The sequence below is a fragment of the Nomascus leucogenys genome, chromosome 18, assembly GCF_006542625.1.
Source record: "Nomascus leucogenys isolate Asia chromosome 18, Asia_NLE_v1, whole genome shotgun sequence".
NCBI lineage: Eukaryota > Metazoa > Chordata > Mammalia > Primates > Hylobatidae > Nomascus > Nomascus leucogenys.
The window spans coordinates 55,065,128-55,086,760 of NC_044398.1; the positions used below are offsets into that span (position 1 = coordinate 55,065,128).

The 21,633-nt window shown below is 40.1% G+C and overlaps 1 protein-coding gene across 11 annotated transcripts in view; it reads left to right on the forward strand.

The window, feature by feature from the left end:
- The window catches only part of ABI1 (abl interactor 1), a 118,847-nt gene that overhangs the window by 19,810 nt on the left and 77,404 nt on the right, over positions 1-21,633 (forward strand). For all 11 annotated transcript variants that reach the window (XM_003269378.4, XM_030799006.1, XM_030799005.1 and 8 more), the window contains exon 2: positions 18,256-18,423. In XM_003269378.4, the coding sequence (XP_003269426.1) occupies positions 18,256-18,423 (168 nt within the window). The remainder of the gene's footprint in view (positions 1-18,255; positions 18,424-21,633) is intronic.

Here is a 21,633-nt window from a genome sequence, read left to right on the forward strand (position 1 = left end):
TTGATATAAAAAGAATAAAAGCTCACCAGGTAGTGCTGATGTCCACCTAGAGTTGAGAATCACTTTTCTAGAGGAAGAGTGGCAGGTGTTTCCTGTAAAGGGCCAGATAGTAAATATTTTAGGCTTTGCATGCCATATGGTTTGACACAATTACTCAACTCTGCTATTGTAGTAAGAAAACCATAGACGACATGTAAGGAATGGATGTGGGTATGTTTTAGTAAAATGTTATTTGCAAAAATGGGGAGAAGTATTTGGCCTGAGTAGGGACATAGTTTCTTGACCTTTGTTATACAGCCTGAATTTTAATTACTATGCTAGAATCTAATGGTAGTGGTTGATGATGGACCAAAACTGTATTGGTATGGCCCATATACTAGATGCATACCTTTTTAAAAATGCTTTTGTATCCTGTTAATTGGTGTTTAGATTTCTAAGTGATTAAATTATCTATTTGCCTGGGATCTGATGTGATAATTTATTAATACATTTTTTTTGTCTCGTTTCTATTTTATAATATACATGTGTGAACAGAATATCCCTCTGTTCACATCTCAGATTTTTTTGGAATAGCAGTATTATAGAAAATTCAACTGATTACAGTAGAGATTAATTGATACTTACAGCTTTGTAATTTTTATACTCTTCCAAAACAGATTAAGAAATTAGGATACACATAATTTGTCAGGTAGTGTTATACTGGTCCTGATTTTTGGTTTGGAAAATGTGATTAATGAGTCACTAGGTTGGAGATAGCTAAGACTATTCTGTGAAACTGTGTTGTAAGCTAGTTTAAGTGAGTGTCTTAGTCTGTTTGTGTTGCTACAAAGGAATACTTCAGGCTGGGTAATTTATTTGACTTGTGGCTCTGCAGACTGTATAAGAAGCATGGTGCCAACATCTGCTTCTGATGAGTGCTTCAAGTTGCTTCCACTTGTAGCTGAAGGGAAGGGAGCTGACATTTGCAGAGATCACTTGGCAAGAAGCAAGGCGGGGAGGTGCTAGACACTTTTTAACAACCAGCCCTTTGGAAGTAGTAGAGCAAGAATTTACCTGAGGACCCCAAGCCATTCATGAGGGATCCTCCCCCATGACCCAGACACCTCCCATTAGGATCCACCTCCAACATTGGGATCATATTTCAACATGAGGTTTGAGGGGACAAACATCTAAACTACAGCAGTGAGGAAATACAATCGATGGAAGGACAAGGTACTTTTGCTAGTATTCATAGAATCTTGAATTTGTTTTTTTGTTTTTGTTTTTGTTTTTTTTTGATACAGGATCTCTCTATGTCACCCTGGCTGGAGTGCAGTGGTGTGATCATAGCTCATTGTGGCCCCAAAGTCCTGGGTTCCAGCAGTCCTCTTGCCTTAGCCTTCCAAGTAGTTGGGACTACAGGCATGTACTACCATTTTTGCCATCTTTACCTCTTTAAAGTGCTAACTTTAAAGATCTTTTTATTTTTGTTTTTTTTTTTTTTGTAGTGACACGGTTTTGCTGTGTTTCTGTGTCTGCTCTCAAACTTCTGGCCTCAAGTGATCCTCCTACCTTGACTTCCCAAAGCATTGGGATTACAGGTGTGAGCCACCAAGCCTGGCACGATTTTTTTTTTTTTTTTAAAACGGAAGTACTTCTTTTTCTCAAGTCAGTTAAGGGTGGTGCTGATTGTGACAGTGTTAACTACCACCCTACCTAGTAGTTTGTTAAAAGATGCATTATACTGCTTAAGTAATTTCCTAGTAAAGTTACCTTTTTTTTCCCCTTATTTTTGTTTTTGAGACAGGGTCCTGCTCTGTCACCCAGGCTGGAGTGCAGTGGCGTGATCTCGGCTCACTGCAGCCTCAACCTCCTGGGCTCAAGCAGTCCTCCCACCTCAGCCTCCCCAGTAGCTAGGACTATAGGCTCATGCCACCATGCCTGGCTAATTTTTATATTTTTGTAGAGACGGGGTTTTGCCATGTTCCCCAGGCTAGTCTCGAATTCCTTAGCCCAAGCAATCCACTTTCCTCAGCTTCCCAAAGTGCTGGGATTACCGGCGTCAGCCACCATGCCTGGCTAGTTAAATTTATTTGGGCATGAATTAAAGATGTGATTTTGTCACTTCAGTGAAGGATAACCTAGAAACGTGTTAAATGTTTAATTTTTGTTTCTTCCATTTATAGAACCCTATGTATAGAACATCAATTGTTTCATAGATCAAAAACATTCTCAGTTATCCTGAGAACATTTACTTTCTCAGTCTCCTCTGTTTACCCTCCCAGTGAATTAAAATTCATGTGGTATGCAGAGTAGTTAATGATGACTTGGAGTGGTTCATCATAGAGGCCACATAAGAATTATACTTTGTTCATTTTTAGAATTATAAATGGAGGCAGTGTGGCATAGTGGCAGACCATGGTCTTTGGGAGATGTAGTGGTTCTATTCTTCCTAGCAGTGTTATCTTGGGCAAGTTACTTAACCACTACAAATTTCTTTTTCCTCATTGTTTGCTAGGCTAAGTGGGATATTTCACTTAAAGATGTCTTTCTTGTTTACATGTCACAGAATACATATTGCAACAGAATCCTTGTCTCCTTTTTTGTGTCCTTTGATTTCCACAATCTAGTTTATAAAACTGCAGCTGAAGTGATGTTTCTAAAGCCTGAAACTAGTCATCTTTTTTCTGCCTGAAAATTCTTTAGTGTTTCCCCACTAGCCTTACGATGAAATCCACATTCCCTAAAATGCTCTGAAGGGCCTATAGTATTTCTGGAGCCTTGTGGTATATTCCCCCATTGGGTCTACTGTCGTAGGCTTACTCACCTTTAAACAGGTACTGTTCATTTCATTTTGCTTGGAACCCTGTCCTCTGCTCTTTCCTCTTCCCTTTCCCTAAACTGATTCTGATGTTTAGAACATTGGGTAAAATGAAATTCCCATACCTCAGGTGCATGTGAAAGATTAAGAGTTGGCTGGGCATGGTGGCTCATGCCTGTAATCCCAGCACTTTGGGAGGCTGAGGTGGGTGGATCACGAGCTCAGGAGTTTGAGACCAGCCTGGCCAAGATGATGAAACCCTGTCTCTACTAAAAATACAAAAATCAGCCCGGTGTGGTGGCGGTCACCTGTAATCCTAGCTACCTGGGAGGCTGAGGCAGGAGAATCACTTGAACCTAGGAGGTGGAGGTTGCAGTGAGCTGAGATTGTGCTACTGTACTCTAGCCTGGGTGACAGAGCAAGACTCTGTCTCGAAAAAAAAAAAAGTAATAAGATTAAGAGCTGTGTAAAGATCAGTATCGGTGAGCTTTCATTAGTGCCTTCATCTGTGAAACCAAGATACCTGCTTAGGTTACTATGTGAAAATGCTTTGAAAACTAAGCTGGGTGTGGTAGCTCATGCCTCTAATCCCAGCACTTTGGGAGGCCAAGGCAGGTGGATCACTTGAGGCCTGGAATTTGAGACCAGCCTGGGCAACATGAGGAAAACCCTGTCTCTACTAAAGATACAAAAATTAGTTGGGCATGGTGGCACACCTGTAATCCCAGCTACTGAAGAGGCTGAGGCATGTGAATCGCTTGAACCTAGGAGGCAGAGGTTGCAGTAAGCTGAGATGGATCGCACCACTGCACTCTAGCTTGGGCAGCAGAGTGAGACTCTGTTTCAAAAACAAAAACACCAGAAAAAGAAAATTAAATACTAATTATACGTAACTGTTAACAGTATTGCTGTCAAGTATATATTTTGGGTATTTATAAGAAGACATCATTTCCTAATGTTTGAAGTTAAAGATTATTCTAATTGTGAATAGAATTGTGTCCTCCTGCCATCCTTATGTTGAAGTCTCAAACCCGTCTTCCCCACCATGTGACTGTATTGGAGCTAGGGCCTTTAAGGAGGTGAATATGGTTAAATGAGGTCATAAGGCTGGAGCCCTGAACCCATAGAACTAGGGTACTTATAAAAGAGGAAATGACAACAGAGATTGGACTCTCTCTGCCACGTGAGGACACGGCGAGAAGGTAGCTGTCTGGAAGCCAGGAAGAAATCCCTTGCTAGAACCAGAACCTACTGGAACCTTGATTGTGGACTTCCCGGCCTTCAGAACTGTGAGAAAATACATTTCTCTTGTTGAAGCCATGCAGTCTGTGGTATTTTGTTAATGGCAGCTCAAGCCGACTGTATATTTAATACAGTTGAAAATGTAATTGCCTTGTGGGAAAGGCAAACTAGAGTGATTTCTCAGGTAACATTTTAATGAGTAACATAACCAGCTGTAAATTACTGGACTAGTTTAGAAAACAGCCTCAGTAATTTGAGAATTACTTTAGTAGATCTTTTGTCTATGTAACTAGGGGGTATTATTATAAATTGTTACTTTGTGGTTCAGCCAAGACCCTTTTTATGAAGGTACTTTCTCCTCCCATATAAAAGTTAAATCATTTAGGATGCATTTGGCTATAAGTAATACAACTCAGTTAACTTAAACAGTAAGGAACATTTATTATTTCATGTAACAAATTCCAAGGTAGGAATTTAGGGTTAGAGTTGGGGTTAATTCTTCAGCTCAGTATCATCAAGGATTCACATTCTTTACATTTTCACCCTCAGTTTTGGTGGGGTGGTAGGGAGGTACTATTAGCCTTATGCTTAGTTTCCTGGTATCTGCAACATGGTTGCAACAGAAATGTTACATGGTTATTGTGGATCATTTGGAAAATGTCACAACAGGGAAAGGATGAAGACATAAATCACTCATAATCCAACTGTTTACATGCCTATCTTCTCATTGTCTGGCATATTAGTTTGTACAGGTACTAATTATATCAGACAAAATTAGGTCACACTGTTTACGCAAATACATGTTGTCCTTTTCCACTAAGATACTATCAAGAGGCCAGGCGCAGTGGCTCACAACTGTAATCCCAGCACTTTGGAAGGCTGAGGCAGGTGGATTGCCTGAGGTCAGGAGTTCGAGACCAGGCTGGCTAACATGGTGAAACCCTGTCTCTACTAAAAGTACAAAAAATAGCCAGGTGTGGTGGCGCATGCCTGTGGTCCCAGCTACTTGGGAGGCTGAGGCAGGAGAATCGCTTGAACCCGGGAGGTGGAGGTTGCAGTGAGCTGAGATTGCGCCACTACACTCTAGCCTGGGTGACAGAGCAAGACTCTGTCTCAAAAAAACAAAAAACAAACAACAAAAAAAGATACTATCAAGAGAATTATCCATGTCATTAAAATTCTCAGTAAAAATAGGCTGGGCACAGTGGCTCATGCTTGTAATCCTAGCAGTTTAGGAGGCTGAGGCAGGAGGATTCTTTGAGCTCAGGAGTTCGAGACCAGCCTGGGCAACATGGTGAGACCCCGTCTTTATAAAAAATGCAAAAAAAGTTAGTCAGGCATGATGGCATGTGCCTGTAGTGCCAGCTACTTGGGAGGATCCCTTGAGCCCAGGATTTCAAGGCTGCAGTGAGCCATAATCGAGCCACTGCACTCTAGCCTGGACCCTGTCTCAAAAAAAAAAAAAAAAAAATTCTTAGTAAAAACATTTTTTTCCCTTCATGTAATGGTTGTTGAAAAAGTTGGATACAGAAAAATAGAATATCAAAAATTACCCATATCTCACAACTCAGAAATAACCACTCATATATCAGTATATTTCCTTTTAGAACATTTGTGTGTGTGTGTATTTAAAATTAGGTATAGAATAATTTTTTTTTTCCTTTGGAGACAGAGTCTAACTGTTTCACCGAGGCTGGAATGCAGTGGTGTGATCATGGCTCACTGCAGCCTCAACCTTCCGGGCTTAAGCAATCCTTCCATTTTAGCCTCCCAAGTAGCTGGGACCACAGGGTGTGTGCCACCACACCCTGCTAATTTTTAAATTTTTTGTAGAGACGAGGTCTTGCTGTGTTGCTCAGGCTGTTCTTTAACTCCTGAACTCAAGTGATCCTCCCACTTGGGCCTCCCAAAGTGCTGGAATTACAGGTGTGCGCCACTGTGCCTGACTAATTTTAGTTTTTTGAGGAGTCTTCATACTGTTCTTCATAATGGCTGTACTAATTTACGTTTCAACCAACAGGGTACGGGTGTTCCCCTTTCTTCATGTGCTCTCTAGCATCTTTTATTGCCTGTCTTTTTGATATAAGCCATTTTAACTGGGGGTGAGATGATATTGCATTGTGGGTTTTTTTTTTTTTTTTTTTTTTTGAGGTGGAGTCTTGCTCAGTCGCCCACGTTGGAGTGCAGTGGCACTGCAGCCTCTGCCTCTCAGTTCAGGTGATTGTCGTGCCTCAGCCTCTTGAGTAGCTGGAATTATAGGTGAGTGCCACGACACCTGACTAATTTTTGTATTTTTAGTAGAGATGGGGTTTCACCATGTTGACCAGGCTCTTCTCAAAGTCCTGACCTCAAGTGATTTGCCTGCCTTGGCCTCCCAAAGTGCTGGGATTACAGGCGTGAGCTACTGTGCCCAGCTTAATATTTGTATTTTTAGTAGAGATAGGGTTTCACTATGTTGCCTAGTCTGGTCTTGAACTCCTGACCTCAGGTGATCCACCTGCCTTGGCCTCCCAAAGCGCTGGGATTACAGGCGTGAGCCACCGTGCCTGGTCTGTTGCATGGTGGTTTTGATTTGTGTTTCTCTGATTAATGATGTTGAGCATTTTTTCACATACCTGTTTGCCATTTGTGTGTCTTGTGTGTGTGTGTGTGTGTGTGTGTGTGTGTGTGTGTGTTTTGTATGTCTCGAGAAGTATCTGTCCAGATCTTTTGCCATTTTCCTTTTGGATTATTTGTTTTTTGCCATTGCATTGTATGAGCTCCTTATATATTCTGGTTATTGGTCCTATGTCAGATGATGGTTTGCAAATATTTTCTCCCCTTCTCCCATCTATGGGTTGTCATTTTACTTTGTTGATTGTTTCCTTTCTTGTGCAGAGCTTTTTAGCTTTATGTAATTCCATTTGACTTTGCTTTGTTGTCTGTGCTTTTGAGGTTGTCATTTTTATTGACTAGATGATATTCCAGTATATTAAATTTTTTTTCTTTTTTGTTTTTTTGAGATGGAGTCTCCCTCTGTCGCCCAGGCTGGAGTGCAGTGGCGTGATCTCAGCTCACTGCAACCTCCACCTTCTGGGCTCAAGCGATTCTCCTGCCTCATCCTCATGAGTAGCTGGGACTACAGGCATGTGCCACCACGCCCGGCTAATTTTTGTTTTTTTAGCAGAGCCGGGGTTTCACCATGTTGGCCAGGCTGGTCTCAAACTCCTGACCTCAGGTGATCTACCCACTTTGGCTTCCCAAAGTGCTGGATTACAGGCATGAGCCACTGTGCCTGGCCCCAGTATATTAATTTTTAAATAATTTGTCATTGGCTATTTAGATCTCTTCTAGTTTTTTTGGTGTTGTAAATAAAGGTGGCATGAACATCCTTGAATGTACAGATTTTTTGCATTTGGCTGTTTATTTCTTTTGGGTGAACTTGTAGTGAAGTGTGTGTGTGTATGTGTGTGTGTATAAATATTGTGATATACATTATCTGATTGTATTTTTTTAGTAGTATGTGAGAGTATTTGCCCAAGCTGTATTCTTGATCATCATGGCTCTTGCTATATAATTCCTTTTAAGAAGAATTAAAATTACATGAGAAGATAACTTGTTAACATGGAAGGAGTTAATGGAAGGAAGCGAATGTTTTGGACTAATAGAGCTATTTTCTATTAGTAATACTTAAGTATATAACAGATTATGTGTTGAAATGTAGTTCTTTCTAGAGCTGGGGTTTTTCAGGTTTTGTATTAAGACTGTTTTTGAAATATAAGCCTTGTGGTGGGGTGTAGGATGGTAAAAGAGTTAGTTTGGGGAAAATGTCATTGTCTTAGGCTATAGCTGTGGTAAAACTTAAAATTTCAGAGGCTAATTATCTAGTTATTGGGAATACCCTGGGGATACAGATTGAATTGAAAAGGTTTAAAAATATTCTACATTATGGTTGAACTTGGAATTCTGTATACTGAGTATGTATGCTAGCAGTTGATTGTTTTGTGTAGCTCTCCCGTTAAAGTATGCCCCAACTGGCATTCCTGTCAGTCACGACTGTGTGACACCACAGGCAGCAGAGGCTTCCCTAGATGTTGCTGGGAATGAATGGGCTTCCAGACCTCTTAGCAGTTGCTTAAGTGGGAGGTGGTAGGGAGGGGCTGTATTGAAGCTTATAATGAAAGGTCTCAACCTGAATTGTCATGCAAAAAATTTATTTTTTTTGCTGGATACTTGCCATAACCTGGTAGGATTTCTTTTTAGTTTTCACTTTTATTGGAATAGGCATTCTGTTGGAGAAAATTAGATCCTTTTAGTGGTAGCTAGGCATTGCATATATGTATGCCCTAGTCCCCATGACTCTGTACTTAATAGATTATTTGTCAGTAATGAACCAGCATTTGGCCCATGTGCTGTTTTTTCCTGATCCTCTCATCTCTCTCCACAAAGTGATTATGTATTCTTCCTGGAAGGTTTCTCAGGTCTCTAACCAACCAGCCCGTTTGTTGGCCTTCAGCAAAGTAGATGTTAGTTTTTGTGTACTTTATAGTGTGTAAAATTATTCCTGCAACAGGTATTAAAACCTGAGATTTAAAATCCTTTCCATTGGTGTTAACATACATTATTTATTTATTTATTTTATTTATTTATTTTTTTGAGATGGAGTCTCGCTTTGTTGCCCAGGCTGGAGTGCAGTGGTGTGATCTCGGCTCACTGCAAGCTCCTCCTCTCGGCTTCACGCCATTCTCCTGCCTCAGCCTCCCAGGTAGCTGGGACTACAGGCGCCCACCACCACTCCCAGCTAATTTTTTTGTATTTTTTAATAGAGACGGGGTTTCACTGTGTTAGCCAGGATGGTTTCGATCTCCTGACCTCGTGATCCGCCCGCCTTGGCCTCCCAAAGTGCTGGGATTACAGGAGTGAGCCACTGCGCCCGGCCAACATACTTTATTTTTTAAAAGGCCCTTAAATCGAGAAGTGTTTCTTATATACTGTATTTCTTGAATTCTAGTAACTGCCCCTTCCCTACTTAGTATCTCTGAAATTGGGAAACATTTTACAAGTAATCATGTCCTTAAAAAGTCATCAGCCAGTCAGCGGTCATGGCATATTTGTCATTGTTTGTGCTTATGTGAATTTGGTTGTTTTTCCTTGTGGCTTAACTGGATTATTGCACCCTTAACCTTTTGAACAACAAACCATTTAAGGACCATTTGAGGATAGGATAGAAGCCAAGTTTTTGTCGTAAAACATTTTTTTGACGTCTTTTGGTAAAATCAATAAATTAGCTTCATCAGCATTTGCAGAATTGGTGTTGGCAGCTTGGAAGAAAATCATGGGAAGAAAACTCTGGAAATAGCGTGCAATGCTATTTTAGATGTTCCATTATTTGTAAGGGGAAGTTCACAGCATCAGCTATTAATATATAATATTCTTGACACAATGTTCAATCTGAATCTAATCATGAGGAAACAATCAGATAAATCCAGGTTGTAAGATTTTTTATAAGATACCTGGATTTAAAAAATAATTTCTATGTTTTGAAAGGAAAAAAGGGTCAGCATTGGGAGTGTGTTCTGTATTTAAGGATATGAAATAGAAATATGACTGTTAACAGCTGTGAACAATCTTTGATTAGATCTTAGATCATATGGAATAAAATAAAACATACGTAAAGAGATTTTTTTTTCCTTTGAGACAGAGTCTCGCTTTGTCGCCCAGGCTGGAGTACAGTGGCACTATCTCGGCTCACTGCAACCTCTGCCTCCTGGGTTCAAGTGATTCTCATGCCTCAGCCTGCCGAATAGCTGGGGCATGCCACCACTCCTGGCTACTTTTTGTATTTTTAGTAGAGATGGGGTTTCACCATGCTGGCCAGGCTGGTCTTGAACTCCTGACCTTAAGCCATCCACCTGCCTGGGCCTCCCAAACTGCTGGGATTACAGATGTGAACCACCATGACCAGCCACATGTTTTGTATTTTTTTTTTTTTTTGGAAGTTGGAGAAATTTGGGTATAGGTTTGGATTAGAGATGAGTTAAAAGTTATAAAAGACAAATATGGTGTGACAGATGTGACATTTCTAGAAGGAATGGGAGGAGAGTTACGGAAACAAAATGGTAGAAACAAAATGTTAGAAAACTTTAAAAAATGCACATGAGACCCTTGTTTTGTTATCTAAGTGGGGTTATTAGACTGTTATCAGTCCCAGCAACTCAGGAGGCTGAGGTGGGAGGATCAGTTGAACCCAGGAGATCAAGGCTGCAGTGAGCTATTATCGTGCCACTGCACTCCAGCCTTGGTTACAGAGAAAGACGCTGTCTTTAAAATTAAAAAATGGGCAAAATATTTGAACATTTTATCAATGAAGAAATGGATGCTACACAAGCACTTGAAAACATTATGATTTGATAGCAAAATGGAAATTAAAACCATAATGAGATATCACCGTATACCTACTAGAATATTTAAAATTAAAAAGACTGACCATACCAAGTGTTGACAAGGATGTGGAACACTAGAATTTTCGTAAGTTTCCAGTGAGAATGCCAAATAATATTGTTTCTGTTTCTTTGTAAAATAGTTTGGTAGTTTCTTCTTCTTTCCTTTTCTTTTTTCTTTTTTAAAGGAGACAGGGTCTTGTTCTGTTGCTTAGGCTTGGAGTGTAGTGATGCAATCACAGCTCACTGCAGCCTCAACCTCCCTGGCCCAACTGATCCTCCCGCCTCAAGCTCCCAAGTAGCTGGGACCACAGGCACAAGCCACCAGGCCTATCTGATTTTTTATTTTTGTAGAGACAGGGTCTCACTGTGTTGCTCAGGCTGGTCTGGAACTCCTGAGCTTAAGCAGTCCTCTCGCCTTGACCTCCCAAAATGCTGAGATTACAGTCATAAGCCACCATGCCCAACTGGTAGTTTCTTACAATGTTAAATATACACTTAACTTACCATGTGACTCAGCAGTCGTATCTTTAGGTATTACCCAAAAGAAATGAAAACATACCTCCACATAAGACCTTCTACTCAAATATTCATAGTAGCCCAGAACTGGAAACAACCCAAATGTCCATCAGCTGATAAATGGAGAAACAAATTATGATACATCCATACAATAGAATACGACTTAGCAGTAACAGGGATGAATCTTAAGGGCATTCTGCTAAGTGGAAGAAGCCAGATACAGAAGACTGTAGCTTTCAGTTCTATTTATATGAAATTCTAGAAAAGGCAAAACTGTTGTGACAGAAGGGAAGTCAGTGGTTTCCAGGGTCCAGAGGATGGAGAGGGAGTTATGAGGGAAATGTTCTTTATCATGGTGGTTATACTACTGTACCCATTTATCAAAGCACATTGAATTGTACACTGAAAATTTTAAAATTTTAATATATGCATTTCGTACTTAATATTAATGCTGACTTCCCTTCCTCATCCAAGAAAAAAATGATCCATAGCATCCTACAAAAGTCGCTAGTGACTTTTTGGTTTGCTTTTAACTTTTTAATATTGTTATGAAGTCTTAAATGTAAACGTTTTGTGTGTTTCATTCCATTGCAGTTATGAGCCTCATTGATCCTTACATTGAGTCCTTTTGACATGACCCTAGAAAATTCCTCGGTGGCTTTTTTGTTTTGTTGTTTATTAAAATTGACATATAAAAATTGTGTATATTTATGGTGTACAATATTTTTTGAAATGTTCATACATTGTGTAATGTCTAAGTTAAGCTAATTAACATACATTGCCTCACATTCTTTTTGTGGTGAGAACCTTAAAATTTACTCTCAGCAATTTTTTTTTTTTTTTGAGACGGAGTCTTGCTCTGTCACCCAGGCTGGAGTGCAGTGGCGCAATCTCGGCTCACTGCAAGCTCTGCCTCCCGGGTTCACGCCATTCTCCTGCCTCAGCCTCTCCGAGTAGCTGGGACTACAGGTGCCCGCCACCATGCCCGGCTAATTTTTTGTATTTTTAGTAGAGACAGGGTTTCACCGTGGTCTCGATCTCCTGACCTTGTGATCTGCCTGCCTCAGCCTCCCAAAGTGCTGGGATTACAAGCGTGAGCCACCGCGCCCAGCCAACAATTTTTAAGTATAGAATATGTTATTGTTAACTATAGCCACCAAATTGTAACCAGGTACCTTTTGATATACAGCCTGTTTTGGGTGCATCACTATACGGATAATAGGTGGTGCTCCATGGCTACTAGATAGTCTTTATTCTTAGATCTTTTCATTGGACAGAGCTGGGATATTAAGATATGATATGATAAATTACATTTTAGGTTTAAACTGGTGCTTTTTTTTTTTTTTTTGAGATGGAGTCTCACTGTCGCCTCGGTTGGAGTGCAGTGGTGCGATCTGGGCTCACTGCAAGCTCTGTCTCCCAGGTTCACGCCATTCTCCTGTCTCAGCCTCCCGAGTAGCTGGGACGACAGGCGCCTGCCACCACACCTGGCTAATTTTTTGTATTTTTAGTAGAGATGGGGTTTCACCGTGTTAGCCAGGATGGTCTCGATCTCCTGACCTTGTAATCCACCCGGTCTCCCAAAGTGCTGGGATTACAGGTGTGAGCCACCGTGCCCGGCTAAACTGGTGCTTTTAGTTTAAATCTAGAACTATAGGATTCTTTCTTAACCTGGCTTTTCTTATGTCAAAATCTATTTTGAACCATGCCCCAACTCTCAGTTCTCAATGACATAATTAATGATTTGCTATATCCCACTCTATGCAAATAACAGTATCAGGGTAATAATTTCAGTACTAACACCAGCAGTAAAGAGACTAAAAACAATTTCAGTTTCTCCTTCCCCTCTTTCAATTACTTTTATTCTAATGGTAAATCCTATTAAGAATGTACAATCGAATTACTGTGCTTTGAAGCCACTTGTAGAGTGGTTTCTCTCTGGTTAAGGCCACTAATTGGATGCACAGTTAGGCTCATTTGATTAATATACCTTTACTTTGGGGTAATTCCTTTTTAAATTTAAATTTTATTTTATAATTGTGTGAATTATTTACAGGCATGCTTCTCTTTATTTTGCTTTGCTTTATTGCGCTTTGCAGACTGTGTGTTTTACAAATTGAAGGTTTCTGGCAACCTTGCATCGAGCAAGTCTGTTGGTGCTATTTTCTAAGGGCATGTGCTTACTTTGTATGTCTCTGTCATATTTTGGTAATTCTTAAAATATTTCAAACCTTTTCATTATTACTGTATCTGTTATGGTGATATTTGATGTTACTACTGTAATCGTTTTAGGGCATCACAAACTGCACTCATGTGAGATGGTGAACTTAGTAATTGTTGTATGTTCTGACTGTACCACCAACTGACGATTCCTTCTGCCTCTTCCTCTCTTTGGGCCTCCCTATTGCCTGAGATGCAAAAATATTGAAATTGGGCCAATTCATAATCCTATGTTGGCCTCTAAGTGTTCAAGTGAAAGAATTGTGTGTTTCTCATTTAAAATCAAAAACTACTAATGGGAGCTTAGCAAGGAAGGCAAGTCAAAAGCTGAGATAGGCCAAACGTTGAGCTTCTTGCTCCAAACATTAGCTAAGTTGTGAATGCAAAGGAAAAGTTCTTGAGGGACATTAAAAGGGCTAGTCCACTGAACACATGAATCATAAGAAAGAGAAAAGCCAGCCGGGTGCAGTAGCTCACGCCTGTAATCCCAGCACTTTGGGAGGCTGAGGCAGGTGGAATCACAAGGGTCAGGAGTTCAAGACCAGCCTGGCCAGCATGACAAAACCCCGTCTCTAACTAAAAATACAAAAAATAGCTGGGCATGGTGGCTTATGCCTGTAGTCCCAGCTACTTGGGAAGCTGAGGCAGGAGAATTGCTTGAACCCAGCAGGCAGAGTTTGCAGTGAGCCGAGATCACTCCATTGCACTCCAGCCTGGGTGACAGAGCGAGACTCCATCTCCAAAAAAAGAAAAAAAAAAAGGAAAGTGAAAAGCCTTATTGCTGATAGGGAGAAAGTTTTAGTGGTCTGGATAGAACGTCAAACCAGGCTGGGCGCGGTGGCTCACGCGTGTAATCCCTGCACTTTGGGAGGCCGAGGTGGATGGATCACAAGGTCAGGCGATCGAGACCATCCTGGCTAACATGGTGAAACCCCATCTCTACTAAATATACAAAAAATTATCCGGGTGTGGTGGCAGGCACCTATAGTCCCAGCTGCTTGGGAGGCTGAGGCAGGAGAATGGCATGAACCTGGGAGGTGGAGCATGTGGTGAGCCGAGATCGCGCCACTGCACTCCAGCCTGGGTGACAGAGCGAAACTCTGTCTCAAAAGAAAAAAAAAAAGAAGGTCAAATCAGGCTGGGCACGGTGGCTGACGCCTGTAATCCTTTCATTTTGGGAGGCCGAGGCTGGTGGATCATGAGGTCAGGAGATCGAGACCAGCCTGGACAACATGATGAAATCCTGTCTCTACTAAAAATACAAAAAATTAGCCGGGCGTGGTGGCTCCGTGCCTGTAGTCCCAGCTACTTGGGAGGCTGAGGCAGGAGAATCTCTTGAACCCGGGAGGTGGAAGTTGCAGTGAGCCAAGATTGTGCCAGTACACTCCAGCCTGAGCAACAGAGTGAGACTCCGTTCAAAAAAAAAAAAAAAAGTCAAACTAGCCACAATATTCCCTTAAGCCAAAGCCTAATTCAGAACAAGGCCCTAACTCTGTTCAGTTCTGTGAAGGCTGAGAGAGGTGAGGTGAGAAAGCTATAGAAGAAAAGTTGGAAGCCAGCTGGTTCATGAGCTTTAAGGAAAGCGGCCATCTCTATAACGTGAAAGTGCAAGGTAAAGCAGCAAGTGCTGATGTAGAAGCTGCAGCAAGTTACCCAGAAGATCTAGCTAAGATTATCGAAGGTTGCTACACTTAATAACATTTTCCATGTAGGCGAAACAGTCTTCTATTGGGAGAAGATGCCATCTAGGGCTTTTACGGGGAGAGAGGAGAAGCCCATGCCTGGCCTTCAAAGACAGGCTGACTCTCTTGTTAGGGGCTACTGCAGCTGGTGACTTTAAGTTGAAACCAGTGCTCATTTGCCATTCTGAAAATCCTAGGGCCCTTTAGAATTATGCTAAATCTGCTCTGCTTGTGCTCTTTAACCAGAACAACCAAGCCTGGATGACAGCATATCTGTTTACAGCATGGTTTATGGAATCTTTTAAGCCAACTGTTGAGACCTGCTCAGATAAAAAGATTCCATTCAAAATATTACTGCTCGTTGACAGTGCACCTAGTCATCTAAGAGCTCTGATGGTGATGTATAAGGAGATTAATGTTGTTTTCATGCCTGCTAACACATACTTATTTTGCAGCCCCATAGAGTAATTTTGACTTTCCAATCTTACTACTTAAGAAACACATTTCGTAAGGCTATAGCTGCCTTAGATAGTGATTCCTCTGATGAACTTGGGAAAAGTAAATTGAAAACTTTGTGGAAAGGATTCACCATTCTGGATGCCATTAGGAACATTAGTAATTCATGGGAGGAGGTCAGAATATCAACATTAACAGGATTTTGGAGGAAGTTGATTCCAACCCTCATGGATGATGCTGAGGGGTTCAAGACTTCAGTGGAGGAAGTAACTGCAGATATGGTGGGAACAGCAAGAGAACTAACGAGAATTAGAATTGGAGCCCGAAGAAGTGGCTGCAATCTCACAAGAAAACTTGAATGGATGAGTTGTGCCTTTTAGGTGAACAAAGGAAATAATTTCTTGAGATGGAATCTACTCCTGCTGAAGACGCTGTGAACCTTGTTGAAATGACAACAAAGGATTTGGAATATTACATAAACTTAGTTGATAAAGCATCGGTAGGGCTTGAAAGGATTGACTCATTAAAATTTTATTTATTTATTTTTTTTGAGACAGAGTTTTGCTCTTGTTGCCCAGGTTGGAGTACGGTGGCATGATCTCAGCTCACCACCACCTATGGCTCCTGGGCTCAAGTGATTCTTCTGCCTCAGCCTCCCAAGTAGCTGGGATTACAGGCACATACCACCATGCCAAGCTATTTTTTGTATTTTTGGTAGAAACAGGGTTTCACCATGTTGACCAGGCTGGTCTCGAACTCCTGACTTCAGGTAATCCTCCCGCCTTGTCATCCCAAAGTGCTGGGATTACAGGCGTGAGCCACGGCAGCTGGCCAAAAAAAAATTTTTTTTTCAGAGACAGGGTCTCACTGTGTTGCCTGGGCTGTCCTCAAACTCTTGGGCTTAAGCAATTCTCCTGCTTCAGTCTCCCAACTGGCCAGGATTACAGGTACAAGCCGCCACTATACCCAGGCTTGATTTCAGTTTTGAAAAAAGTTCTACTGAGGGTAAAATGCTATCAAATATTGTATGCCATAGAGAAATCTTGTTAAAACAAAAGTCAATAGATGTAGCAAATTTCATTGTGGTCTTATTTTAAGAAATTGCCCCAGCTACCCCAACCTTCAAAAATCCCACCCTGATCAGTCAGCAGCCATCAACATGGAGGCAAAGCCCTCCACCAGCACACAAATATCAGGACTCTCTGAAGGCTCTGAAGATGGTTAGCATTCTTTTTTAAGCAATAAAGTATTTTTAATTAAGGCATGTACCTAGTTTTTTTAGACATAGTACTATCGCACATTTAATAGACTACAGCATAATATAAACATAACCTTTATATATACACTGTCTCTAGCCAAAACCACAGTATCTTTGCAGTGTGCCTGTATGTAGTTCCAAAGAGAAATCTGTGAAACAAGATATGCTTAAGGGATTCTGTCTACTATCCACGTTTTCTCTATCCTATTTATTACCTCTCCTCCTGTGTGTGATTTTTTTTTTATGTCAAGGTTTATTTTTCCTTTAAAAAAATAAGCATTTATTTTCATATTTCCCTCTGTTAAGAAGTAGCATATTATACACATTTTTTCCCACATTTTTTTTTTCACCTTAGCAATATTCTGGAGATCATGGAGTCATAGTAACAGAGATATTCCTTGAATTCCTTGTCCTTATTACAGCAGTATAATACTCTATTGTGTGGAGATATCATAGCTTATTCAGACAGTCCCTTATTGATAGTTAATGTGGGTTGTTTCCAGTCTTCTGCTATTATAGATAGTGCTGCAGTGAATAACTGTGTACATATCTTTTTGTATTTTTGACAGTGATTTTTTGAGATACATTCCTAAAAGTGAGTTTACTGGGTCAGAAAGTAAATCTATGTGTAATATTGCTGGATATCACTTACCAGTGCATCAGAGTTTTTTCTCACAGCTTTGCTGAGTGTCTTATCAGACTTTTGTATATTTGTCATTTGAGTGAGTGAGAAATAGTATCTCATATTGGTTTGCACTTGCATTTCTTTCCTATAATGAGTGAGGTTGGACATCTTTTCAGTGGTTAAGAGTGGTTCCATTGCTCTTTTGGTGAGCTTTCTGTTAGATCTCTGTTCCATTTTTTTTCTGTGTAGAACTGGAAGGGACATGAGACCATTTTGTTTAGTCTCTGAGTTCATGACACTGATACCTGGAGAAATAAATGATTTTCCTGAAGTTGTAGGTAGCTAGCATAGCCTTTTTTTTTTTTCATTTTTAGATTATATGTTAGTGATATTTACTCTTTGTGGTATAAGTTGTTGATTCCCCTTCTTACCCACATACAGTTTGTCACCTTTTAACTTTGCTCCTCTTTGAGGAGTTCTTGCCTTCTGACTGAGTTATCTATAGGAGTTTGAGAAGAAGAGGTGGGTAAGGAATTGGAGCACATAAGATTCACAGTAGTTTTTGTGGGGCATGATAGGCTTGAATCATCATAGATAACAAGGAAGTTGGATTTCTGATGGTGGTTAGTGGACACAGGAATATAAGGCAGATTGGATTTAGTCCATTTCATTGTAAGTGGATTGGGAGCTTGAGGCTGACAGTAAAGTCCTTATGATGTAATGCAGTGAATTGGTGATGGAAAGGGTCTAGGCAAGGAGAACCAATTGGTGCAGTGTGTCTCTGATACTGTGACTACAGTTAGTGGCCCCTTTAGTGGATGAGCTACTCAGGAGAGAGTGGTTCCCAGCTGGCACATAGGGATTTCTGCCATGGCTTAATTCAGTAGTATCCTGAGACTATCATATTGGTACAGTGAGTTTTTTTTTTTTATTGAATTTCTCTATTAAAATAATATAACTTTGCCTTTCTATAGAATATATATTTAATGAATGTTAATCTAAATAAGTATTTGTTGTTTTTGTTCTTATTTTAGGCTACAGACAAGAGAAAAGCTTTAGAAGAGACCAAAGCCTATACAACCCAATCTCTAGCTAGTGTTGCTTATCAAATAAATGCATTGGCCAACAATGTACTCCAGTTGCTGGATATCCAAGCCTCTCAGCTTCGGAGAATGGAGTCTTCCATCAATCATATCTCACAGGTAACAGCTTTTAAATTGCTTTAAATTCAATTTAATTAAACTGCAGCATATGCCAAAGAAGTAAATAGCCTGCATGTATGGATTTCTGACTCATCTTACTGGTGATAATCATTAACACTGTTTTAGTTTGGTAAACCTGCTGTTTTTCTTTTAGTCCTTTTTTATCATGATAAAGTAAATGTAACATAAAATTGACCATTTTAACCATTTTTAAGTGTATAATTCAGTAGCATTAAGTACATTCACATTGTACAACTGTCACCACTGTCCTACTCTTAAGAGCTTTTCTGACATAAAGTTATTTGTACATAAAGAACAGAATTTTTATAAGTTTTGACACACATGTATACCCATGTGACCATCAACACATTCAAGATAATGAACCATCCCCTCTCCCCCTGCCAAATTTCTTCATTCTTCTACGTAATCCCTTCCTCCTGTCCCTTGTCCTTAGGGTTTCTGTCCCTAGAGATTAAGTTTACATTTTCTAAATTTTTATATAAATGGAATCATACAGTATTTACTATTTTTTTTTTTGGCCTGGCATGTTTTACTATGCATAATTATTTTGAGATTCATTCATGTTTTTGCATGTAAAAGTAGTTCACTCTTTTATTGCTGAGTAGTTTCTATTGTTACACATTTTGTTTATGTGTTCACATGTTGATGGAAATCTGGGTTGTTTTTAGGTTTTGGCTATTACAAATCCTTTGAAAACATTTGTATGCAAATCTTTGTGTGATCATATGCTTTTATTTCTTTTGGGTAAATACCTCTGTGCAGAATGGAGAGGTCATGTGGTAGGTGTCTGTTTCACTTTAGAAGAACCTACCAATTGTTTTTCAAAGTAGTTATACCACTTAGTCTTAGTTTGCTGAGTGTTCTTACCAGGAATGGGTGATGAATTTTATCAAATGCTTCTTTGCATTTGTTGAAATGATCATATATATGTGTGTGTATGTATATATGTATGTCTATTAATATGTCTATTAATATGGTGAATTACATTGGTTTGTGTGCATATTAGGAATTTTTGCTTCTGTACTCTTGAGTGCTGTTGGGCTGTGGTTTTCTTGTAATGCCTTTGTCTGGTTTTGGTGTCAGTGTAATGCTGGTTTTATTGACTGTAAGGGGCAGTATTCCATCTGGACCTGGAGTATTCTTGGTGAAAAGGATTTTAACTACATATTTAATTTCCTTTGTGGATACAAGCCTATTCTGTTTATTTGTTTTTCCTTGAGTGAGCTTTTTGTCTTTCTAGGAATTTAGCTATTTCACCTAAATTGACAGATTTATTTGCATAAAAATTTATAATAATCCTCCCGATTTTTTTTTTTTTTTTTGAGACAAGAGTCTTGCTCTGTTGCCCAGGCTGGAGTGCAATGGCGTGATCTTGGCTCTCTGCATCCTTTGCCTCCTGGGTTCAAGCAATTCTCCTGCCTCAGCATCCCAAGTAGCTAGGATTACAGGCGCTCACCACCACGCCTGGCTAATTTTTTATATTTTTAGTAGAGACGAGGTTTTGCCATGTTGGCCAGGCTGGTCTTGAATTCCTGACCTCAAGTGATCCACCCACCTTGGCCTCCCAAAGTGTTGGGATTACAGGCTTGAGCCATGGCACCCTGCCTAATCTCTTATTTTAAAAATATGTGTAGAATCTATAATAATTTCACATTGCCCATTCTTCATATTGGTAATTGGTGTCATCTTTCTTTTTTAAAGTAATCATTATGGCTAGTTTACCAACTTTATCGATATTAAAAAACATCTTTGGCCTGATTTTCTATTTTTTTGTTTTCTGTTGCATTGATTTCCATTCTGATCTTTATTATTTCTTTTTCTTTTCCTTACCTTGGGATTGATTTGCTCTTATTTTATACTTTTTTTTTTTTTTTTTTTTTTTTTTTTTTAGATGGAGTCTTGCTCTGATGCCCAGGCTGGAGTGCAGTGGCATGATCTTGGCTCACTGCAACCTCCATCTTCCAGGTTCAAGCCTTTCTTGTGCCTTACCTTTCTGAGTGAATAGCTGGGATTACAGGTGCACCCCACCATGCACAGCTAACTTTTTTGTATTTTTAGTAGAGGCAGGGTTTCAACATGTTGGCCAGGCTGGTCTCAAACTCCTGGGCTCAAGTGATCTGCCTGCCTTGGCCTCCCAAAGTGCTAGGATCACAGGTGTGAGCCACCACACCCGGCCTTATTTTATACTTTATTAAGGTGAAAGCCAAGGTCATTTAATTTACTTGAGACCCTTAATCTTTTCTAACATAGGTGTTTAGGTCTGTAAATGTCCCTCTAAATAGTGTATTATTGGGAGGCCGAGGCGGGTGGATCATGAGGTCAGGAGTTCAAGACCAGCCTGACCAAGATGGTGAAACCCTGTCTCTACTAAAAATACAAAAATGTTAGCTGGGCATGGTGGGGTGCACCTGTAATCCCAGCTATTCACTCAGGAGGCTGAGGCGAATCACTTGAACCTGGGAGGCGGAGGTTGCAGTGAGCCAAGATCGCACCACTGTACTCCAGCCTGGGTGACAGAGCGAGACTGTATCTCAAAAAAAAAAAAGTGCATTAGCTGTATCTCATATATTTAGATATGTTGTGCTTTCATTTTCGTTTAGCTGAAGATAATTTCTAAGTTTGCTTTTTTATTTCTTTCTGACCCAGGGGTTATTGGAAATGTGTTGCTTAGTTTGCAAGTATTTTGGGGTTTTGCAAGGATATTTCTGCTGTTGATTTCTAATTTAATTTCTCACTGGTCAGAAAAACACACCTCATTTGATTTTTTTTTTTTCATTAAGTAGCTTTCCCCCGCAGCTTTATTGAGGTATAGTTGACATAAAAATCATATATATTTAAGATGTACAATGTGATGTTTTGATATACATATACATTGTGAAATGATTACCACTATCAGGCTGATTAGCATATCTATCACCTCACACAGCTACCTTTTTTGTGTGTGGCGAAAGCGTTTAAGATCTCCTCTTTTAGCAAATTTCAGGTCTACAACACTATATTATTAACTATAGTCATCATGCTGTACATTAGATCTCCAGAACTTATTCATCCTGCATAGCTGAAACTTTGTACCCTTTGAGCAACAGATCCCCATTTCCCTTACCCCCTAGTCTCTGACAACCACCATTCCATTCTCTGCTTCAGTGAGCTTTGACTTTTTAAATTCCACATCTGAAAAAGGGAGATCAT